This window comes from Rana temporaria, chromosome 2 (genome assembly GCF_905171775.1).
Source record: "Rana temporaria chromosome 2, aRanTem1.1, whole genome shotgun sequence".
Lineage (NCBI taxonomy): Eukaryota > Metazoa > Chordata > Amphibia > Anura > Ranidae > Rana > Rana temporaria.
The window spans coordinates 59,753,086-59,775,593 of record NC_053490.1 but is presented as its reverse complement, the minus strand read 5'-3'; the positions used below and the strand labels follow the sequence as shown (position 1 = coordinate 59,775,593).

Here is a 22,508-nt window from a genome sequence, read left to right as displayed (position 1 = left end):
TTCACCCTAAAAAAAAAATAATTAATATTACATTGAGCTCACTTCAGAGATTGACCGTATGCTGATCTTTTTTTCTTTTTTTGCCGTACATACCGTAGAATCGCTCTTTTCCCCCCCGGCTTCCGGGTGGTAAATCCGGCGGGACTGGGCGTTCCTATCCAGCAGGCAAGTGATTGACGTGATGACGAACACTACCCCGTCGCATACGGAGCGTCACAAGTTGCCGAAAGAAGCCGAACGTCGGTGCGCAGGCGCCATATAGCGCCGACTCGCCGTTCGGCTTCTTTCGGCAACTCGTGACGCTCCGTATGCGATGGGGGTAGTGTTCGTCATCACGTCAATCACTTGCCTTCTGGATAGGAACGCCCAGTCCCGCCGGATTTACCACCCGGAAGCCGGGGGGGAAAATAGCGATTCTACGGTATGTACGGCAAAAAAAAAAAAAAAAGATCAGCATATGGTCAATCTCTGAAGTGAGCTCAATGTAATATTTTTTTTTTTTTTTAGGGTGAACCCCCGCTTTAAAATAAAAAATATATAATGTTTGGGGGTGAACCCCCGCTTTAAAATAAAAAATATATAATGTTTGGGGGTTCTAAGTAAAGGGAAGGAGGAGGGCGGGCAGTGAAAAAACAGGCAGGGGAAGCACCATTAGCATTGCTGGTTGTCTTGTCATACCAACGACCACCACAAAAGGGCACCAGAGAAGCATAGGACTGCAGAAGGCCGCAAAGTCGTGGCCTCAATTACCGGCCGGCGTGGCCCAACGCAATCGCGCCGGGGGGCGCACGGAGAGACAGGATAGCCCAACTGTGCCACCCCAGGTGACAGGTCGCAATTATAGTTGCAAATGTGACCTGGCGCCCGGGGTTTGTCGAACCATGTTCTTATATGATACTAGATCATACAATTTCCATTTAATCTGCACAATATTCGTCAAAAAAAAAAAAAATTGGAAGACCAAGAGTACACATGCTCAGAAACAGAAGAATACAATACAATACATAACTTCCGAAGGTGCATTCTGTTGTAGGAGAATTTTCGGAACTCAGTAACCTCTTAATTTTCGATAGGAGACTAGCATGCAAGAAAAAACACCATTCATCCAATAATGTCATTGTGTGTACCAGGCTTAGGAAATGTTTGTTCCCATCGTCCTCCTTTAAATAGAACATAGAGCAATGTAGCGGTGACGTGTGAATTCCAATGCAGTCGCAGGCTTCACAGTGATCTAAGCCTTCAGAGACAAAGCTGAACCACTAGACATAAACTCCCTCTTCACGCACACAAGCCATAAATTATGTCTATTAAATATATTACAATGTCCCGCTAGGAGGAAGGAGATTGCTATTTTTGACTACCGACGTCACTTGCAATGCTTGGAGGCTGAACTGAATCGATAATCATTTTTACAATTCTGTGCTCTGACTGCAGAGAAGGAATGAGAGAAAAGCAGTAAAGAGGTCTCCAGGTCTTGCATAACAATAGCGTACTATGTAGGCCGACAAATACCGATCCAATGTAGATTCGTGGCTTCAGTACTTTGCGAGTCATTGGACAAATATACAGATCAGCTACTCTGACTTCTCTGGATGCATTCTGATTCAGGCCAGGCACTAAGCATTTTCACAAGGGCAGCATTACTATAAAATCGGAACTTCATCCATAATAACGTGGTAAAAAATTATGTTCTTTAGCAAGGAACATAGGGGGTAATCCACAAAGATCCGGTGTAACGTAAATTTTCCCATTTAAGTTACACTGCCTTAAAATTTCTACCTAAGTGCCCGATCCACAAAGCACTTACCTAGAAATTTTTGGCTGTGTAACTTAAATTCTGCCGGCGCAAGGCGTTCCTCTTTTCATGGGGGCGATTCCCATTTAAATTAGGCGCGCTCCCGCGCCGGCCGTACTGCGCATGCTCGTGATCTCATTTTCCCGACGTGCATAGCGCGAAATTACGTTACGCCGAGCTTTGTGGATCGCGACGGGTCAATAAAGTTGCGTCGAAAAAAAAAAAAAATCACGTCGCTGGACAGAAAGGTCTGCTTTTACATGGTGTACTAACTTTACACCTTGTAAAAGCAGCCCTAATTTTGCGTTTGCAAACTAAAACTTACGGAGAAAAAACGAAGCTGAAAAGCTTCGTGGATCTCCCTAAGTGCTAATTAGCATACCCGAGGCGGCATTTCGACACGAAATGCCCCCAGCGGCGGATGCGGTACTGCATCCTAAGATCCGGCAGTGTAAGTCCCTTACACATGTCGGATCTTCTGCCTAACTATGGAAAACTGATTCTGTGGATCAGTTCCATAGTTAGAAACAGGGATACGACGGCGTAACAACAGTTACGCCGGCGTATCCCTTTTGAGGATCTGGCCCATACATTCTATATTAATAATTATGCCACCAAAATGAGTGTGTGCTGTAAATTGCCTCCAGCATTTCTCCTGCTTCTTCTTGCTAAAGGGCTGACATTTTGTTAAAGCCCAGAGCCCCCGAACAGCAGTAAATCAAAGCAGAACTAAACCCATCAATTTAACCGTTTAACCGGGATTGCCAGCTGCCATATTTTCTTGTGTCCTCAACCAAACTGTCAAACCATCCAATTGCTGGTGTCATAAATGATCACATGGGCAGCACCATGGCAGTTGCAGATCAAACAGACGCAGCTTCCTTGGCTGTGAAGGATAGGAGGGTTTAATTCCGCTTCAGGGCCAATTCACACTGCTGCGTGCAACTCAAATGCGATGGTCGTGCGATGCGAATTCGGCCACACAGATATTATGGCTGAATTTACATCGCATTCGGACCAATCTTGCACATAACCCTTTTTTTTGGTCTACAGCAGAATCGCATTGCATGGGTGTTCACACTAGGGTTGTCCCGATACCACTTTTTTGAGACCGAATACAAGTACCGATACTTTTTTTCAAGTACTCGCCGATACCGAATACCGATACTTTTTTTTAATGTCATGTGACAGTGGCGGTATTTTTTTTACAATTTTTTTTTTTCACAGTGATTTTTTTGTGGGGGGGAGGAGTGAATTGTCAGTGTGTTTGTTTTTTTTTTTATTTACATTTTATTTTTAAAATATTGATTGCAATTTTTTTTTTTATCAGCCCTGTCAGGGGTCTTTGGTGAGATATCAGGGGTCTTAAAAGACCTCTGAAATCTTCCCTTTAAGACAAAGAAAGGGACTAAGGACACAGATTCCCCAGTCCCTTTCTCTGCAGCCTCAGCTGAAATGAATGGAGGGAAGCTCCTCTCCATTCATAAACTGAAGCATCGTAAACACAGGTTACGATGCTCATTTATGTGAATGGACAGAGTCAGTGATCACTGACTCTGTCCATTCGGAAAAGGTAGGAGCCGGGTTTAGCGGCTCCTACCTCCGCTCTCCATCCTCACAAATTGAGGGGGGAGAGCGGCACGGACGGGGGGAGAGAAGAACGACACGGACGGGAGGGAGAGAAGAGCGACACGGAGGGGGGGGAGAGAAGAGCGGCACGGATGGGGAGGGGGAGAGGAGAGCGGCACGGACGGGGAGGGGGGAGAGGAGAGCGGCACGGACGGGGAGGGGGGAGAGGAGAGCGGCACGGACGGGGGGGGGGGAGAGGAGAGCGGCACGGACGGGGAGGGGGGAGAGGAGAGCGGCACGGACGGGGAGGGGGGAGAGGAGAGCGGCACGGACGGGGAGGGGGGAGAGGAGAGCGGCACGGACGGGGAGGGAGAAGAGCGGCACGGACGGGGAGGGAGAAGAGCGGCACGGACGGGGAGGGAGAAGAGCGGCACGGACAAGGAGGGAGAAGAGCGGCACGGACGGGGAGGGGGAGAGAAGAGCGGCACGGACGGGGAGGGGGGAGAGAAGAGCGGCACGGACGGGGAGGGGGGAGAGAAGAGCGGCACGGACGGGGAGGGGGGAGAGAAGAGCGGCACGGACGGGGAGGGGGGAGAGAAGAGCGGCACGGACGGGGGGGGGGGAGAGAAGAGCGGCACGGACGGGGAGGGGGGAGAGAAGAGCGGCACGGACGGGGAGGGGGGAGAGAAGAGCGGCACGGACGGGGAGGGGGGAGAGAAGAGCGGCACGGACGGGGAGGGGGGAGAGAAGAGCGGCACGGACGGACGGGGGGGAATAGCGGCACGGACGGGGGGAGAGAAGAGCGTCACGGAGCAGGGGGGGGGGGGGAGGAAAGACTGCACGGAGCACGGGGGGGGGGGGGGGGAGACTGCACAGAGCACGGGGGGGGAGGAAAGACTGCACGGAGCACGGGAGGGGAGGAAAGACTGCACGGAGCACGGGAGGGGAGGAAAGACTGCACGGGGCACGGGAGGGGAGGAAAGACTGCACGGGGCACGGGAGGGGAGGAAAGACTGCACGGAGCACGGGAGGGGAGGAAAGACTGCACGGAGCACGGGAGGGGAGGAAAGACTGCACGGAAGGGGAGGAAAGACTGCATGGAGCACGGGAGGGGAGGAAAGACTGCACGGAAGGGGAGGAAAGACTGCACGGAGCACGGGAGGGGAGGAAAGACTGCACGGGAGGGGAGGAAAGACTGCACAGAGCACGGGAGGGGAGGAAAGACTGCACGGAGCACGGGAGGGGAGGAAAGACTGCACGGAGCATGGGAGGGGAGGAAAGACTGCACGGAGCACGTGAGGGGAGGAAAGACTGCACGGAGCACGGGAGGGGAGGAAAGACTGCACGGAGCACGGGAGGGGAGGAAAGACTGCACGGAGCACGGGAGGGGAGGAAAGACTGCACGGAGCACGGGAGGAGGAAAGACTGCACGGAGCACGGGGGAGAAGACTTGCAACTCCCCTGCCTGCCCAGGTATCGGCTGAGGCATCGGAGCATTTCCCCCGAGTACAAGTACTCGGAGAAATGCTCGATATCGGGACATCCCTAGTTCACACCCATGAAATCTGATTCCTGTCCGAATTTGCAAATCTCACTGCGATATGCAAACTGATTTGGGAGTGTTATTAACTTTAATTGACACTCCCAGCAGTTCGCATAGGGCAGTGTGAACTGGCACCGGGAGACATGCGATGCAGGAACCCGCCGTGGATTCGTAGGGTTCCCGCATCGCTGCAGTGTGAACCGAGCCCAAAAGTGGAAGTAAACCCTCTTATAGTTATCAGCCAAGGAAGCTGCCATCTTGGCCTTTGTTTGATACTTCAGTTCAATCTTATTTTTTTAAAAGGTAAAGCAAGATAGGAAATAGTTACATTGTTACAGGATACAACGGTGTGGCCATATATACGTATTGTATAAAGGATAACAGATACAAAAAAAAGCTTGTTTTCGACTCTATATTTGAGTTCGATTTGGCACTTTGATTGCCAAGACAGTATGTCCACTGGTTTAGAGGTTTAAAGCTATGAATAAGCACTAAAGTTTGGTGTGAAACGCGTCAGGTTTTACCCCATCTGCTGTGGCATGCGTTTTGTGTGTTTTTTGATTTTAAAATAAAAGCAATTTATTTTTGGAGTGCGGCTGTTCAGAACATTTTCCCTTCATTTTGCATTCACTGGTTTAGAGGTTAACCACTTGGGGACTGCCGCACAACGATATACGTCGACAGAATGGCATGGCTGGGCACAAGGGCGTACAGGTACATCCCCTTTAAGAACCCAGCCGTGGGTCGCGATCGGGTCACAGAGCTGAAGAACGGGGAGAGGTGAGTGTAAACAAACCTTTCCCCATTCTTCTCTGTGGCAGTGATCGTCTGTTCCCTGTCATAGGGAACGACGATCAGTGACGTCACACGCCCATCCACGCCCCCCTACAGTAAGAATCACACACTAGGGCATACTTAACCCCTACAGCGCCCCCTGGAGGTTAACCCCTTCACTGCCAGTGTCATTTTCACAGTAACGGTGCATTTTTATAGCACTGATCGCTGCAAAAATGGCAATGGTCCCAAACATGGGTCAAAGGTGTCCGATGTGTCCGCCATAATGTCGCAGTCACAATAAAAAAAAAAATCGCTGATCGCCGCCATTAGTAGTAAAAAAAAATAATAAAAATGCCATAAAACTATCCCCTATTTTTGTAGATGTTATCATTTTTGCTCAAACCAATCAATAAGACCCACTTTCACAAACAGAAAATGCCCTCATGTATCCACCCTAAATTTCCACACATTTTTACAGCAAGTTCATCGGCTAAAAAGGGTGGAGTACTTACTGCAATTAGAGACACAGTGGCATTCTCTAAACACAACGAATTGGCTGACCCCTTGGGCCGGTATCACATTCTAGTATGTGATATTGCCTCTACTACGTACACCATAGTCAATGTCTATGCCCCCAATAACCATCAGATCCGATTCCTTCACCAAGTCCTTAGGAAGGCTAAGAAAATTCAGAAGGGCTATCTCCTTCTCTGCGGAGACTTCAATCTTCCCCCTGACCCACTAATGGACTCAACATCTGGTACAACCCGGCATCGCCATTCGCTACAACCACTCCTTCATACCCAGGAACTCTACGATGCTTGGAGGTGTCTCAATGGCTCAGAAAGGGACTTTTCCTTTTATTCATCAAGTCACCGAATTTACACGAGACTGGATCTCTTCGTTACAAACCAATCAATAAACGCTTATTGCAATTTTTTTACCAAAAATATGAAGAAGAATATGTATCGGCCTAAACTGAGGGAAAATGTTTTATATATATTTTTGGGGGATATTTATTATAGAAAAAAGTAAAAATAGATTTTTTTTTTCAAAATTGTCGCTCTATTTTTGTTTATAGCGCAAAAAATAAAAACCGCAGAGGTGATCAAATACCACCAAAAGAAAGCTCTATTTGTGGGGAAAAAAAGGACGTCAATTTTGTTTGGAAGCCACATTGCAAGACCGCGCAATTGTCAGTTAAAGCGATGCAGTGCCGAATTGTAAAAAGGGGCCTGGTCCTTAACCTGCATAATGGTTCGGGGCTTAAGTGGTTAAGGAGGAATTCACTAAAAACATAACTGCATGCCCAGCAGTGTCCTGTAGCGATCCGTGCAGGTTTAGGAGATATCCGGGGTAGCTACAGGTAAGCCTTATTATAGGCTTACCTGTAGGAAAAAGTGGATTGTAAGGGTTTACAACCACTTTAACCCAGTATTCCCCCGATTCATACAGTGCAGAGCCGTTCTCTACTCACTCAGAGCTGTCAAAAAAAGCGCCGGCAAATGTTTATCAAAATTGTCTGCGCTGGGAGATAAATATAAACAGTATCTTTTGGTTCTTTTAGATCAAAGGGAAGAACTTCAGTCTGTGTAAATGAGGTCAGTTTAACCACTTCAGCTGGAACCCTTTTTGCTGGTCGAAGACCAGGCCACTTTTTCCGATTCGGCACTGAGTCGCTTTAACTGACAATTGCGTGGTCGCGCAAGGTGGCTCCCAAACAAAATTGGCGTTCTTTTTTCCCACAAATAGAGATTTATTTTAGTGGTATTTGATCACCTCTGCGGGTTTTTTTTTTTTTTTGCACTAGAAACAAAAATAAAGTGACAATTAAAAAAAAATAAAAAACGCAATATTTTTTACTTTTTGCTACAATAAATATCCCCAAAAAATATATAAAAACATTTTTTTCCCTTAGTTTAGGCCGATACTTATTATTCTACATATTTTTGGGAAAAAATGTAAAAAAAACGCAATAATCGGTTTGCGCAAAAGTTATAGCGTCTACAAAATAGGGTATAATTTTATGGCATTTTTATTAATATTTTTTTTTTACTAGTAATGGCGGCGATCAGCGATTTTTATCGTAACTGCGACATTATGGCGGACACATCAGATGCTTTTGACACATTTTTGGGACCATTGTCATTTTTACAGCGATCAGTGCTATAAAAATGCCCCGATTACTGTGAAAATTACACTGGCAGTGAATGGGGTTAACCACTAGGTGGTGCTGTAGGGGTTAAGTGTGCCCTAGTGAGTGATTCTTACTGTAGGGGGGGATGGGCCGTGTGTGACAAGACATCGATCACTGCTTCCGTTTATAGGAATCGCGATCACTGTCATTGTCACTAGGCCGAGCGGGGAGATGCTTGTTAAATCTGTAAGGTGAACTTACACTGAACCCCCCCCCCTCCTCCAGGGATCATGGGCGCCGCCAACCAATCAGAACCTGTATAGCCCGTCCTGTCAGCGCTAGAGAAGAGGCGGGAAGGCCCCAGGGATTTCAAATCCCCGGATCGGTAAAGCAGCTATCTGACATGTTAGAACGGGTGATCGTGGGACTGCAGGTCAGCGTCACTGGGTGCGATGGGGAGGGTGTCCAATGTAAGTTCACCTTATAGATTTTCTGTAAAGGTGAACTTACATTTTAACCACTTAAAGGCCAAACCTTTATCTGAAACTTGTTGCTTACAAGTTAACCACTTAAGCCCCGGATCATATTGCTGGTCAAAGACCAGAGCACTTTTTGCGATTCGGCACTGCGTCACTTTAACTGACAATTGCGCGGTCGTGCGACGTGGCTCCCAAACAAAATTGACGTCCTTTTTTTCCCACAAATAGAGCTTTATTTTGGTGGTATTTGATTACCTCTGCGGTTTTTAGTTTTTGAGCTATAAACAAAAATAGAGCGACGATTTTGACAAAAAATTAATATTTTTTTACTTTTTGCTATAATAAATATCCCCCAAAAATATATAAAAAAAACATTTTTTTTCCCTCAGTTTAGGCCGATATGTATTCTTCTACATATTTTTCGTAAAAAAAAAAATAAAAAAAATAAAAAAAATCGCAATAATCGTTTAATGATTGTTTTGCGCAAAAGTTATAGCGTTTACAAAATAGGGGGTAGTTTTATGGCATTTTTATTAATATTATTTTTTAACTAGTAATGGCGGCGATCAGCGATTTTTTTTCAGTACTGCGAGATTATGGCGGACACATCGGACACTTTTAACACATTTTTGGGACCATTGGCATTTTTATAGCGATCAGTGCTATAAAAATGCATTGATTACTCTAAAAATGCCACTGGCAGGGAAGGGGTTAACACTAGGGGGCGGGCAAGGGGTTTAGTATGTTCCCTGGGTGTGTTCTAACTGTAGGGGGGGTGGGACTGACATGGGGAAATGACAAATCGCTGTTCATACATTGTATGAACAGACGTCAGACATTTCTCCCCTGACAGGACCGGGAGCTGTGTGTTTACACACACACAGCTCCCGGTTCTCGCTCTGTAACGAGCGGGCGCCTGGCGGTGATCGCGACCGCCGGGCGCGGGAGTCAGGAGCGAGCAGGGGGCGCGCGCCCCTATTGGCTGCTGGGAGAGATGACGTATAGCTACGTGCTCTCGCCCAGCAGAGCCGACCTGCCACAGTATAACTGCGGCGGCTGGTCGTCAAGCAGTTAAAAATCAGTATTTTTTGCAAGAAAATTACTTGGAACCCCAAACATTATATATATTTTTTTAGCAGAGACCCTAGAGAATAAAATGGCGGTTGTTGCAATAATTTATGTCACACTTTTTTTGAGCAGCGGTCTTTCAAACACAGTTTTTAGGGAAAAAATACCCTTCAAATAATTTAAAAAACTAAACAGTAAAGTTAGCCGAATTTTTTTTGTATAATGTGAAACATGATGTTATGCCGTGAGAATCATGATCTTTATTCTAAGCAAAATAATAGTGATTCTCATTTTAGCCCGAATCGTAAAGGTCTAGTAGCTGATGACTTTTTGGGGGGGAGACTTGAGCTCCTCTTTAATTCCTAGGCGAATCATTCAGTGTTCTTCGCCCGCGCCTTCCTTCTACACAGCATTCCATCAAGTGCTAAAATATAACTGCACTTTAAATATTAAGCTGGACATTGCCTTTAACAGCAACTCGTAGAGCTGTGATAATAGACGACCTGAGGAATAAAAGCGGAACATGGCACCATATTTTTTCTGATCCCTCTGGAAGATCCAAGGAACGGAGGTCTGAATAATTAATAAAAAGGATGTCATAGATCATCTGGGCGCTTATAGCGGTACAATGAAGATGAAAATGTCAGCTCAGAGAAGGTGCTACAAAAAGTTAAAGAGGGCAGAGCAAAATGATTTCCAAAATAAAAGATGTCAGTGTGATGAATTGCTGCAATTTATTCTTAGCTGGAACATTTTAGTGATGCAGACAGTGAGGAACGTTCTGGCTTAGCGTGTGAAAAGATCAATTTTAAGTGAAAACTGTGAGTCCCCCCTCCCCCCTCATCAATGACTGTTCTATTACTGCGTATAAAGTTATTCCAAAATTAATAACTCAAAAGAAACTGGAGAAAAGAACACGAGAACTGTCAGAAACACTGAGGCTTGTGACTACCCAAAGCTGACACAGGTGTGTAGAGCTGATTATTATAATCTTTTTATTTATTCCATCAGGCTTTGTTTCCCTGATTTTCCCCTGGTGATCCTACCGGTAACACACTTCCTCTCCTAAGGTGACACTGCTCAATCACTGTTGTCACCCTAGGCCAGGGATCCTCAAACTATGGCCCTCCAGCTGCTGCGGAACTACACATCCCATGAGGCATTTTAAAACTCTGACATTCACAGACATGACTAGGCATCATGGGAATTGTAGTTCCTGAACAACTGGAGGGCCATAGTTTGAAGACCCATGCCCTAGGCTGTGCTATTGATTTGGACTACAGAAGACCTCCCCCATGTCCATAACATTGTTATGTTGAAGCGTTTTGAAAGAAAAGCAACTTTTTTTTTTTTAATCCTGACTCGGTTTTCAAGTGTTGTCTCGCAAAACAAGCAGATTTCAAGCTAATGGGGTGTGCAGTACCGCATTTGGCCAGAGGTGCGGAGGCGCCGGTGACATAAGGAACGTTTCGGAGCCGTTTGGAAATACTCCATTTCCGAGGGTTTCCAAAATCAGCCGAGCTGTTCCCGAATATTTCTAAGGCTCTCTGGCGCCCCCCCACCTCTGGCCACGTGCAGTGCTGCATGCCATATAAGTCAATGCGGAACAAATTATCTTCATTTCCATCTACTTCTATGGGGAGACTCGCTTTGATAAGCGAGTGCTTTGGAATACAGTCTCAAAGATATTCCAATTGCACACCTTCCTGGAGAGTGGCCAATGAGAAAAGAGGGTGCTGAAGCGATCAGCAGCTGGGAACTGGAAAAGCAATCATGTAGATATATTCGCCAGCACACAAAGGATCGTTTTAAAACGTACAAAAATAATTTGATGCATAGAAACGATCACAGAAAACAGCAACGTTTCGAAGTCGCACAGGACCTCTTCGTCAGGCAAGTGATGATGCTTTGGAATACAAGCATTCTCCTGGAACGGATTATGCTCGTAATCCAAAGGTTCCACTGTACTATTAAAGCATATGTGTTTGACAGTTCATTCAGCCAGAAATCCTGTAAACCAGTGGTTCTCAACCTGGGGGTCGGGAGCCCCTCGGGGGTCAAATGATTATTTGCCAGGGGTCACCAAATCCTGGGCTGTTCCTGAAGCCCGTACCACTCTCCCAGGAAGGGAGATGATAAGAGGGGGAGGAACAAAGAAAAAGGAAGAGAAAGGAAAAAAAGAGAGCAAGAAAGACAGTTAGAGGGAGGGATGGGGGAAAAACAAGGAATTAGGATAGAGATGAAAGGGAAAGAAAGTTGAACAAAGAAAGAGAGGTACCGTATTTATCGGCGTATACCGCACATTTTTTTGCCCTGAAAATCAGGGCAAAATCGTGGGTGCGCGATATACGCCGATACCCACGCCGAGTTTTGAATACTGCGCCAACATATACCGAGCGCAGTACACTCGGGTATAGTCGGCCAGTCTCGGCTTCTTTCGCGCTCACGTCCTGGACGTACAGGACGTGAGCGCGACATTAGCCGAGCCTGCCCGAGTGTACTGCGCTCGGTATATGCCGGTGCAGTATTCAAAACTCGGCGCGGGAAACGAGCGGGGAGGACGCGAGGACGCCAGACCCGACGAAGAGGACACCCGAAGCCGCAGACGGACGCCGGACCCGCCGATGGACGCCGCGCAAGACACCAAAACTGTAAGTACAAAAAACTCTTTTTCCACAGGAATGGGGGCAACTTTAGGGGTGCGCGCTATACGTGGGAGCGCGCAATACCCCGATAAATACGGTACATCCTAAAATGTACTATAAGGGGTTTTAATATTGTACGAGTGGAAAGCACTCAGGGAGCGCTAAATGTCCACGGGTTAGGGGCGCAAATTACTTGTCTTGCCTTGGGTGCTTTCAACCCACGTTATGAAAATCATTTTTACTGTTAGGGGTCCCCACAACTTGGGAAATTTTATCAAGGGGTCACAGCACTAGAAGGTTGAGAACCACTGCTGTAAACAAATGACTTCCTGTGCTCTCTGCCCCTGGACTGGTATCAGTTAGAATTGCTCCCTGCTATCTCCTTTGGACTTCAAAACTCCTCATCCTGTTATGGAGAAGAGAAGGGGGTTTTATGTAGTTCTAACACACTCCCTGTCCTAGGGTGACAACCAGGGGCGGCTGGTGCTCCATTTTTTTGGGGGTGCTGCAAACAATCCCCCAGCTGCCGGGTCTGCACTTACCCCATCCATGATCAAGGCTTCCCCTCCTCCACGGCCACCATGAGGTCTATGCACAGCAGATGGATGAAGCAGTAGGAGAGCAGCCAGAGGATAGAGCCGGGCCGCGGCACGCTCCAACGACAGAAATCATCATCTTTCTTCTCCCAGCTCAGCTGCATGGCAACTCTGCACGTCCCCGCCAGACACTGCACGCTCATTGGTTGCCGCCAGCTCCCCCCTGCTCCTCTACTACTCCTCTCCAACCACCGCCGCTCACATCACACAAGTGGGCGGGCTCTGCTCCCAGACCCCACCCTTTTTTAAAGACAATTAGAGCCTCTGGGTCTAATCATGTGCTTATAAAAAACTTTTTTTTTTTAAATCCATGCGTTTGGCAACCCGCGTGGAGATTAGGGGCCGGGCTCATGGATGGGGGGGGGGGGCACGCCCATAATGAGCGGACACTGGTGACAACATTGTTCAGTACGCTAGGACAGGAAGTGTGTAATGGTGATAATCGGGTTAAAATAAAGCAGGGGTGTCAAACTCAGTTTCATTGCGGGCCCCATCAGCATTATGGTTGCCCTTATAGGGCCGGTTGTATCTGTAAGGGCTCATATAACGGCTAGTTTACACTTGCTTTAAAACAAGGCTTCGGACAAGCTTTAACAGTCAAAGCCTGTCACTAAATAAAATGATTAGCTTACAGTCCTGTTTACACCTTGTGTTTGCTTTGATTCAAAAATTACATCCCATGTAGCTTTAGTGGTGCTTCAAAGCGTCTTCAAAGCTTCCATAGAAGTCTATGGCAAAGCTTGGTGAAGCCACAGCGAAGCCTCATCGAAGCCCCATCGAAGCCCCCCCCCCAAAGCAAAAGCAAATGTAAACAAAATTATAAGCTAAATCATTTTATTTAGTAACAGGAGATTTGACTGGCGTTCAGAGAGATTTAACAAAGCCTGTCCAAAGCCATGTTTTGAAGCAAGTGTAAACTAGCCCTTATGATGTGTTTGTGATGCTTCGATGAAGCTTTAGTGATGCTTGGTAATCCTCTTTTAAAGCTTTGTTGAAGCCTGGTAAATGCCCTGTGTGTGTGTGGATATCTCATACCTGTAATTTCTCCAAAACAAAGCGAAGCTAAAGCTGAATTGAAGCCTCTCAAAAGCTGCAGGTGCTTCCAGCAAGCTTTAAGGGAGCTTTGCCATAGACTTCTATGGGTGCTTTGAAGCACCACTAAAGCTACATAATACTATAATTTTTGAAGCAAAGCCGAAGCAGAACAAAGCAAGATGTAAACAGGACTGTAAGCTAAGAATTTTATTTAGTGAATGGAGCTTTGACTGGCGTTCAGAGAGCTTTAACAAAGCCTAGCAATACTCAGCTTAAAGCTATGCATTGTAAAACATATGATAGCTGACAGAATAAAATCAGTAATTCCATTATACCTGGGAAGTCTGTCTTCATGATATCAACTCCAACCTGTAGCTCAGGCTCAGCAGCAAGGACAGCATAATCGCCTTGGTGGGAGACATTGAAGTTAAAGTTCGGGTGCTCATGAGAGACATCATTGGCCAGGAACGGCTTTCCTTTTGCTGTTCTTTCCAGGCGTATCCTGTCCCAGGGTATGTGAAGATTTTCCGCAATTAACTTTCTTATCAGAAGACGACCAGCCTACAAAAGAACAGATTATGAGATCCAAAATTAATGTATATAAAATAGACATCAAAAATATTCAAGCTGAGGTAGAAAAACACAAAAACAATGAAAATACATCAACAAAACTCCTAGGGAATATCTCCTGAGCCTTGTCCCTCCATGAGGCTCCTTGGCCACTTTGCCAGCAAATCCCTGCTTTAAAAATGACAGTCAGGACTTGCTCGGGGGGACAGGAGACAGCCGGGGCTTGCACGGTGGGACAGGAGACAGCCGGGGCTTGCTCGGGGGGACAGGAGACAGCCGGGGCTTGCACGGTGGGACAGGAGACAGCCGGGGCTTGCACGGTGGGACAGGAGACAGCCGGGGCTTGCACGGTGGGACAGGAGACAGCCGGGGCTTGCTCGGGGGGACAGGAGACAGCCGGGGCTTGCACGGTGGGACAGGAGACAGCCGGGGCTTGCACGGTGGGACAGGAGACAGCCGGGGCTTGCACGGTGGGACAGGAGACAGCCGGGGCTTGCACGATGGGACAGGAGACAGCCGGGGCTTGCTCGGTGGGACAGGAGACAGCCGGGGCTTGCTTGGTGAGACAGCCGGGGCTTGCTCGGTGAGACAGCCGGGGCTTGCTCGGTGAGACAGCCGGGGCTTGCTCGGTGAGACAGCCGGGGCTTGCTCGGTGAGACAGCCGGGGCTTGCTCGGGGGGACAGGAGACAGCCGGGGCTTGCTCGGGGGGACAGGAGACAGCCGGGGCTTGCTCGGGGGGACAGGAGACAGCCGGGGCTTGCTCGGTGGGACAGGAGACAGCCGGGGCTTGCACGGTGGGACAGGAGACAGCCGGGGCTTGCACGGTGGGACAGGAGACAGCCGGGGCTTGCTCGGGGGGACAGGAGACAGCCGGGGCTTGCTCGGTGGGACAGGAGACAGCCGGGGCTTGCACGGTGGGACAGGAGACAGCCGGGGCTTGCACGGTGGGACAGGAGACAGCCGGGGCTTGCTCGGGGGGACAGGAGACAGCCGGGGCTTGCACGGTGGGACAGGAGACAGCAGGGGCTTGCAAGGTGGGACAGGAGACAGCCGGGGCTTGCTCGGGGGGACAGGAGACAGCCGGGGCTTGCTCGGTGGGACAGGAGACAGCCGGGGCTTGCACGGTGGGACAGGAGACAGCCGGGGCTGGCACGGGGGGACAGGAGACAGCCGGGGCTTGCTCGGGGGGACAGGAGACAGCCGGGGCTTGCACGGTGGGACAGGAGACAGCCGGGGCTTGCACGGTGGGACAGGAGACAGCCGGGGCTTGCTCGGGGGGACAGGAGACAGCCGGGGCTTGCTCGGTGGGACAGGAGACAGCCGGGGCTTGCTCGGTGGGACAGGAGACAGCCGGGGCTTGCACGGTGGGACAGGAGACAGCCGGGGCTTGCACGGTGGGACAGGAGACAGCCGGGGCTTGCACGGTGGGACAGGAGACAGCCGGAGCTTGCTCGGTGGGACAGGAGACAGCCGGGGCTTGCTCGGTGGCACAGGAGACAGCCGGAGGAGGAGCATCAAAGAGGGACCCAAGAAGAGGAGGATCTGGGCTGCTCTGTGCAAATACACTGAAACACGGCAGGTAAGTATGACATGTTTGTTATTAAATAAAAAAAATAAAAAAAAGACGAGACTTTAGAATCACTTTAATATGCGAGTTCTTTATGGTATTTTTATTAAAACCTGAAACTTTAAAAAAGGAAAAACACCCAAATGGTTTATCCATAATTGTTGTTGGCATTAGGCCAATATTGTTTTTTTTTTTCAAAATTGTCGCTCTACTTTTGTTTATAGCGCAAAAAATAAAAACCGCAGAGGTGATCAAATAACACCAAAAGAAAGCTCTATTTGTGGTAAAAAAAAAAAAAGGACGCAACTTTTGTTTGGGTACAGTGTCGCACGACCGCGCGATTGTAATTTAAAGCGACGCAGTGCCAAATTGTAAAAAGTGCTTTGGTCAGGAAGGGGGTAAAATCTTCCGGGGGTGAAGTGGTTAAAATGCAAATCAATTTATAACTTTTTTGAAATGTGTTTTTCTGGATTTTTGTCATTTTTCTCTCACTGTTAAATTAAACCCATCAGTAAAATTATAGACTGGTCATTTCTTCAGTCAGTGGGCAAATGTACAATATCAAATACCTTTTCCGCTTCACTGTAATTTTTATACACAATATATCAATAAATATATATATATATATATATATATATATATATTAAATATGGATTAGAATATAACATATAAATACAGGGCTCGACAAATCCCGGTCACCATGGCGACTAGAAATAGCATCCTGGCGACTTGGCTTGGAAGGTGGGCAGAATTTTTTTTTTTTTGTGTGTAAAGTCCCCAGCTCTTCCTTGTGTGAGCTGGCGCCATCTGGTGGTCGCCGTTGGTATTACAAGTTAAGCATTACAAGTTAAACAGCAATGCTAATGCCATTTTTCACTATTTTCACTGCCATCTTCTTCCCTCTAATTAAAACCCCCAAACATTATATATATTTTTTATCCTAACACCCTAGAGAATAAAATGGCGATCGTTGCAATACTTTCTGTCACGCCGTATTTGCGCAGCGGTCTTACAAGCAAACTTTTTTGGGAAAAAATTACACTTTTTTTTATTAAAAAATAAGACAACAGTAAAGTTATCCCAATTTTTTTTATATTACGAAAGATAATGTTACGCCGAGTAAATTGATACCCAACATGTCACGCTTCAAAATTGCGTCCGCTCGTGGAATGCCGACAAACTTTTACCCTTTAAAATCTTCATAGGCGACGTTTAAAAAAATCTACAGGTTGCATGTTTTGAGTTACAGAGGAGGTCTAGGGCTAGAATTATTGCTCTCGCTCTACCAATCGCGGCGATACCTCACATGTGTGGTTTGAACACCGTTTACATATGCGGGCGCTGCTCACGTATGCGTTCGCTTCTGCGCGCAAGCTCGTCGGGACGGGGTGCGTTTTCTGGCTCCTAACTTTTTTAGCTGGCTCCTAGATTCCAAGCAAATTTGTCAAACCCTGTATAAATAATATATAAGCTATAAATATACAATATAGCAGTGATGGTGAACCTTGGCACCCCAGATGTTTTCGAACTACATTTCCCATGATGCTCATGCACTCTGCAGTGTAGTGGAGCATCATGGGAAATGTAGTTCCAAAACATCTGGAGTGCCATGGTTCGCTATCACTGCAATATAGTATATAATACAATAAAATACATTATATAATATAGAAGTATATAATATAAAAATATACCATATTATAAACCGTTTTTAAAATATGTCATATAATTTAAAAATATAAATCACATAATTTAATATATTATATAAACCACGTAGCATAATATACAGTATATGATAAAATCTATAAGTATACTATATATATATATATATATATATATATATATATATATATATATATATATATATATACACACACACCATATAATCTACAGATATAGAATGAAAAAAGCATATATTAATATACTATATATACACCATATAATCTATAAATCTAGAATGAATAAAGCATATAATAATATACTATATATAAAGTACAATACTCCATATACTCCATGATCTAGGTATACCATGGCAGCCTTGGCATCTCGTGTGAACATGAACTGTCCAATCCTCCTCCTCTCCTCAGGCTGAACACATCGAGCACAGAGCAGCCAATCATCCCGGCCCGGCGCCCACCGAGCACAGGGGAATGCCCACCTCACCCCCTCCATGGGTACCAGTCGGCACACCGCCCGCATTCACCACTTCATCGGCAACCTCGGCAGGCAAAAGACAGGCGCAACGCCTCGGCTATCACTTCTCACTTCTTTCACTCGTTCCCCCTCTAACAGCAAACTTCCATCCTATTCCCAGCTACATTACTTTGTGAAAGATGACATCGCAACAAAATGTCTCCAGGAGAGTGTTCAGTTCACGTTTGGCGGCCATTTTCTTGAAGCCAAGATATATGACGGGAATAGCAGATATCACCAACAACATGGCTCCTCCAGAGAAGACAGCGTCTTCCTGGGTAATTGACGATGTGTACATGCTTTTTTTTAAATGTTTGGCAAAACTTTATTATCTCGATTTGGAAATTTGTATAGAGAGGATCGTTCTGTCCCCTGTAATAACCACATTGGGGATGAAAATGTTAGTAACGTACATTGAGATTTGTCAGAATGTTTTTGATTAGTCTCAAGTGCAATGGCAAATATTATGTATTAGAAATACACCCTGTTTATCTAAACGTTTATACCGTTTTCATGATTACCAAATTTCCCGGGATTTAGAGCCTTTTCCTGGATCCCGGATTTTGCGATTCCCAGGAAATGTCCCAATGTATTCCCGATTGCCTGGTGTAAGGAGGGACTCTACTGGGATTGCCTGGTGTAAGGAGAGACTCTACTGGGATTGCCTGGTGTAAGGAGGGACTCTACTGGGATTGCCTGGTGTAAGGAGGGACTCTACTGGGATTGCCTGGTGTAAGGAGGGACTCTACTGGGATTGCCTGGTGTAAGGAGAGACTCTACTGGGATTGCCTGGTGTAAGGAGGGACTCTACTGGGATTGCCTGGTGTAAGGAGGGACTCTACTGGGATTGCCTTGTGTAAGGAGAGACTCTACCGGGATTGCCTGGTGTAAGGAGGGACTCTACCGGGATTGCCTGGTGTAAGGAGGGACTCTACCGGGATTGCCTGGTGTAAGGAGGGACTCTACCGGGATTGCCTGGTGTAAGGAGGGACTCTACCGGGATTGCCTGGTGTAAGGAGGGACTCTACTGGGATTGCCTGGTGTAAGGAGGGACTCCGCTGGGATTGCCTGGTGTAAGGAGGGACTCTCCTGGGATTGCCTGGTGTAAGGAGGGACTCTACTGGGATTGCATTGGTGTAAGGAGGGACTCTACTGGGATTGCCTGGTGTAAGGAGAGACTCTACTGGGATTGCCTGGTGTAAGGAGGGACTCCGCTGGGATTGCCTGGTGTAAGGAGGGACTCTCCTGGGATTGCCTGGTGTAAGGAGGGACTCTACTGGGATTGCCTGGTGTAAGGAGGGACTCTACTGGGATTGCCTGGTGTAAGGAGAGACTCTACTGGGATTGTCTGGTGTAAGGAGGGACTCTGCTGGGATTGCCTGGTGTAAGGAGGGACTCTCCTGGGATTGCCTGGTGTAAGGAGGGACTCTACTGGGATTGCCTGGTGTAAGGAGGGACTCTACTGGGATTGCCTGGTGTAAGGAGGGACTCTACTGGGATTGCCTGGTGTAAGGAGGGACTCTACTGGGATTGCCTGGTGTAAGGAGAGAGTCTACTGGGATTGCCTGGTGTAAGGAGGGACTCTCCTGGGATTGCCTGGTGTAAGGAGGGACTCTCCTGGGATTGCCTGGTGTAAGGAGGGACTCTACTGGGATTGCCTGGTGTAAGGAGGGACTCCGCTGGGATTGCCTGGTGTAAGGAGGGACTCTGCTGGGATTGCCTGGTGTAAGGAGGGACTCCGCTGGGATTGCCTGGTGTAAGGAGGGACTCTACTGGGATTGCCTGGTGTAAGGAGGGACTCTACTGGGATTGCCTGATGTAAGGAGAGACTCTACCGGGATTGCCTGGTGTAAGGAGGGACTCTACTGTAGGGTGACCAGACATCCCCGGTTTCAGGGGACAGTCCCCGGATTGAGGACACTGGGCCAGATTCACAAAGGAGATACGACGGAGTATCTCAGATACTCCGTCGTATCTCTCAGAGTATCTATGCGACTGATTCATAGAATCAGTTACGCATAGATAGCCCTAAGATCTGACAGGTGTAATTGCTGCTAGTCTAGTTTCCCGTCGCAAAGTTAGTCGTCGTTTTTGGTGTCCTAACTTTACACAGCACACGTATGTGCTGTATAAAGTATGGCCGTCGTTCCCGCGTCGAAATGTGAAAATTTTTCCTGCTTGCATAAGACGTCCGGGAATACGGAAGTACGCTACGCACGTCGCCGTTCGAATAAAATGACGTCACTTCGCGCAAAGCACGGCGGGAATTTCGAAACGGAGCATGCGCAGTAGGTCCGGCGCGGGAGCGCGCCTAATTTAAATGGCACACGCCCATTTAAATTACGCGGGCTTATGCCAGAGGCCCCCAGCGTAGGTTTTCATTGCTCAGGCACTTGCGATGAAAACTTGCGGCGGTGTAACGTATCTACGATACGTTACGCCGCCGCACTTCTACGTGAATCTGGCCCACTGTCCCCGAACCAAGTCTGTCCCCGGTTTTGTCCCCGGATTGGATTTGAACAGTGGCTGGGGCAAATTTCATAGACAGTCAGTGCAGAATAAAAATAAAATCTGAATTACACACACCGCTACTACTAGCTTAGAGGGGTGTATTTTTTCCATTATCTGTACCACTTTCTGATGATCGTGTGCTGGTCGGAATGGAGGGAATATTTCTTCAGTTTCAGGTGAATGTCCATTCAGTCCCTGGCAGACGCTTGCCTGCTTAACCCTTTTCCTTCCCTGGCGGAGTGATCTTCCTCCCCACCCAGTAGTAGCCCAGTAGTAGCCGGGGCCCAGAGAGTAAGACTTCACAGGCTGTGAGGTGGGCGGCGGCGGCGATGGACAGAGTCGCTGATTGCCGCCATTACTAGTAAAAAAAATGTCCCCGGATTTCATTAAAAAAAATCTGGTCATCTTACTCTGCCGGATTGCCTGGTGTAAGGAGAGACTCTACTGGGATTGCCTGGTGTAAGGAGGGACTCTACCGGGATTGCCTGGTGTAAGGAGAGACTCTACTGGGATTGCCTGGTGTAAGGAGAGACTCTACCGGGATTGCCTGGTGTAAGGAGAGACTCTACTGGGATTGCCTGGTGTAAGGAGAGACTCTACCAGGATTGCCTGGTGTAAGGAGAGACTCTACTGGGATTGCCTGGTGTAAGGAGAGACTCTACCGGGATTGCCTGGTGTAAGGAGAGACTCTACTGGGATTGCCTGGTGTAAGGAGAGACTCTACCAGGATTGCCTGGTGTAAGGAGAGACTCTACTGGGATTGCCTGGTGTAAGGAGAGACTCTACCGGGATTGCCTGGTGTAAGGAGAGACTCTACCGGGATTGCCTGGTGTAAGGAGAGACTCTACCGGGATTGCCTGGTGTAAGGAGAGACTCTACCGGGATTGCCTGGTGTAAAGAGAGACTCTACCGGGATTGCCTGGTGTAAGGAGAGACTCTACTGGGATTGCCTGGTGTAAGGAGAGACTCTACTGGGATTGCCTGGTGTAAGGAGAGACTTTACTGAGATTGCCTGGTGTAAGGAGAGACTCTACCAGGATTGCCTGGTGTAAGGAGAGACTCTACTGGGATTGCCTGGTGTAAGGAGAGACTCTACCGGGATTGCCTGGTGTAAGGAGGGACTCTACTGGGATTGCCTGGTGTAAGGAGAGACTCTACTGAGATTGCCTGGTGTAAGGAGGGACTCTACTGGGATTGCCTGGTGTAAGGAGAGACTCTACTGGGATAGCCTGGTGTAAGGAGGGACTCTACCAGGATTACCTGGTGTAAGGAGGGACTCTACCAGGATTGCCTGGTGTAAGGAGGGACTCTACTGGGATTGCCTGGTGTAAGGAGGGACTCTACTGGGATTGCCTGGTGTAAGGAGGGACTCTACTGGGATTGCCTGGTGTAAGGAGAGACTCTACTGGGATTGCCTGGTGTAAGGAGGGACTCTACTGGGATTGCCTGGTGTAAGGAGGGACTCTACTGGGATTGCCTGGTGTAAGGAGGGACTCTATTGGGATTGCCTGGTGTAAGGAGAGACTCTACTGGGATTGCCTGGTGTAAGGAGAGACTCTACTGGGATTGCCTGGTGTAAGGAGAGACTCTATTGGGATTGCCTGGTGTAAGGAGAGACTCTATTGGGATTGCCTGGTGTAAGGAGGGACTCTACTGGGATTGCCTGGTGTAAGGAGAGACTCTACCGGGATCGCCTGGTGTAACGAGGGACTCTATTGGGATTGCCTGGTGTAAGGAGAGACTCTACTGGGATTGCCTGGTGTAAGGAGAGACTCTACTGGGATTGCCTGGTGTAAGGAGAGACTCTACTGGGATTGCCTGGGCGGGTGGCTCCCCTAGAATCGCCAAATCTAAGCTTCAGATGCCGGTGATGAGGGGGGGTCTCTCCTTACCCTGTTTTCGTCAGTATTACTGGGCGGCGGTCCTAGTGACCGTACAATGGTGGTTTGCACAGACCAAATCAAACCCTGCGGTCAACCTTGAGGCGGCTATTTTAGGCTCCTATACTACCCTGAGTAATCTTGT

At 47.8% G+C, this 22,508-nt stretch overlaps 1 protein-coding gene across 1 annotated transcript in view; it reads right to left on the bottom strand.

The window, feature by feature from the left end:
- AASDHPPT (aminoadipate-semialdehyde dehydrogenase-phosphopantetheinyl transferase) overlaps positions 1 to 18,113 on the bottom strand; it is a 59,807-nt gene extending 41,694 nt beyond the window's left edge. Inside the window, exons 1-2 of the mRNA XM_040340242.1 lie at positions 17,808 to 18,113; positions 13,980 to 14,205 (exon numbers count right to left, since the gene is read on the bottom strand). Of these exons, the coding sequence (XP_040196176.1) occupies positions 13,980 to 14,205; positions 17,808 to 17,978 (397 nt within the window). The 5' untranslated portion in view covers positions 17,979 to 18,113. The remainder of the gene's footprint in view (positions 1 to 13,979; positions 14,206 to 17,807) is intronic.
- Positions 18,114 to 22,508: the final 4,395 nt, after the last annotated feature.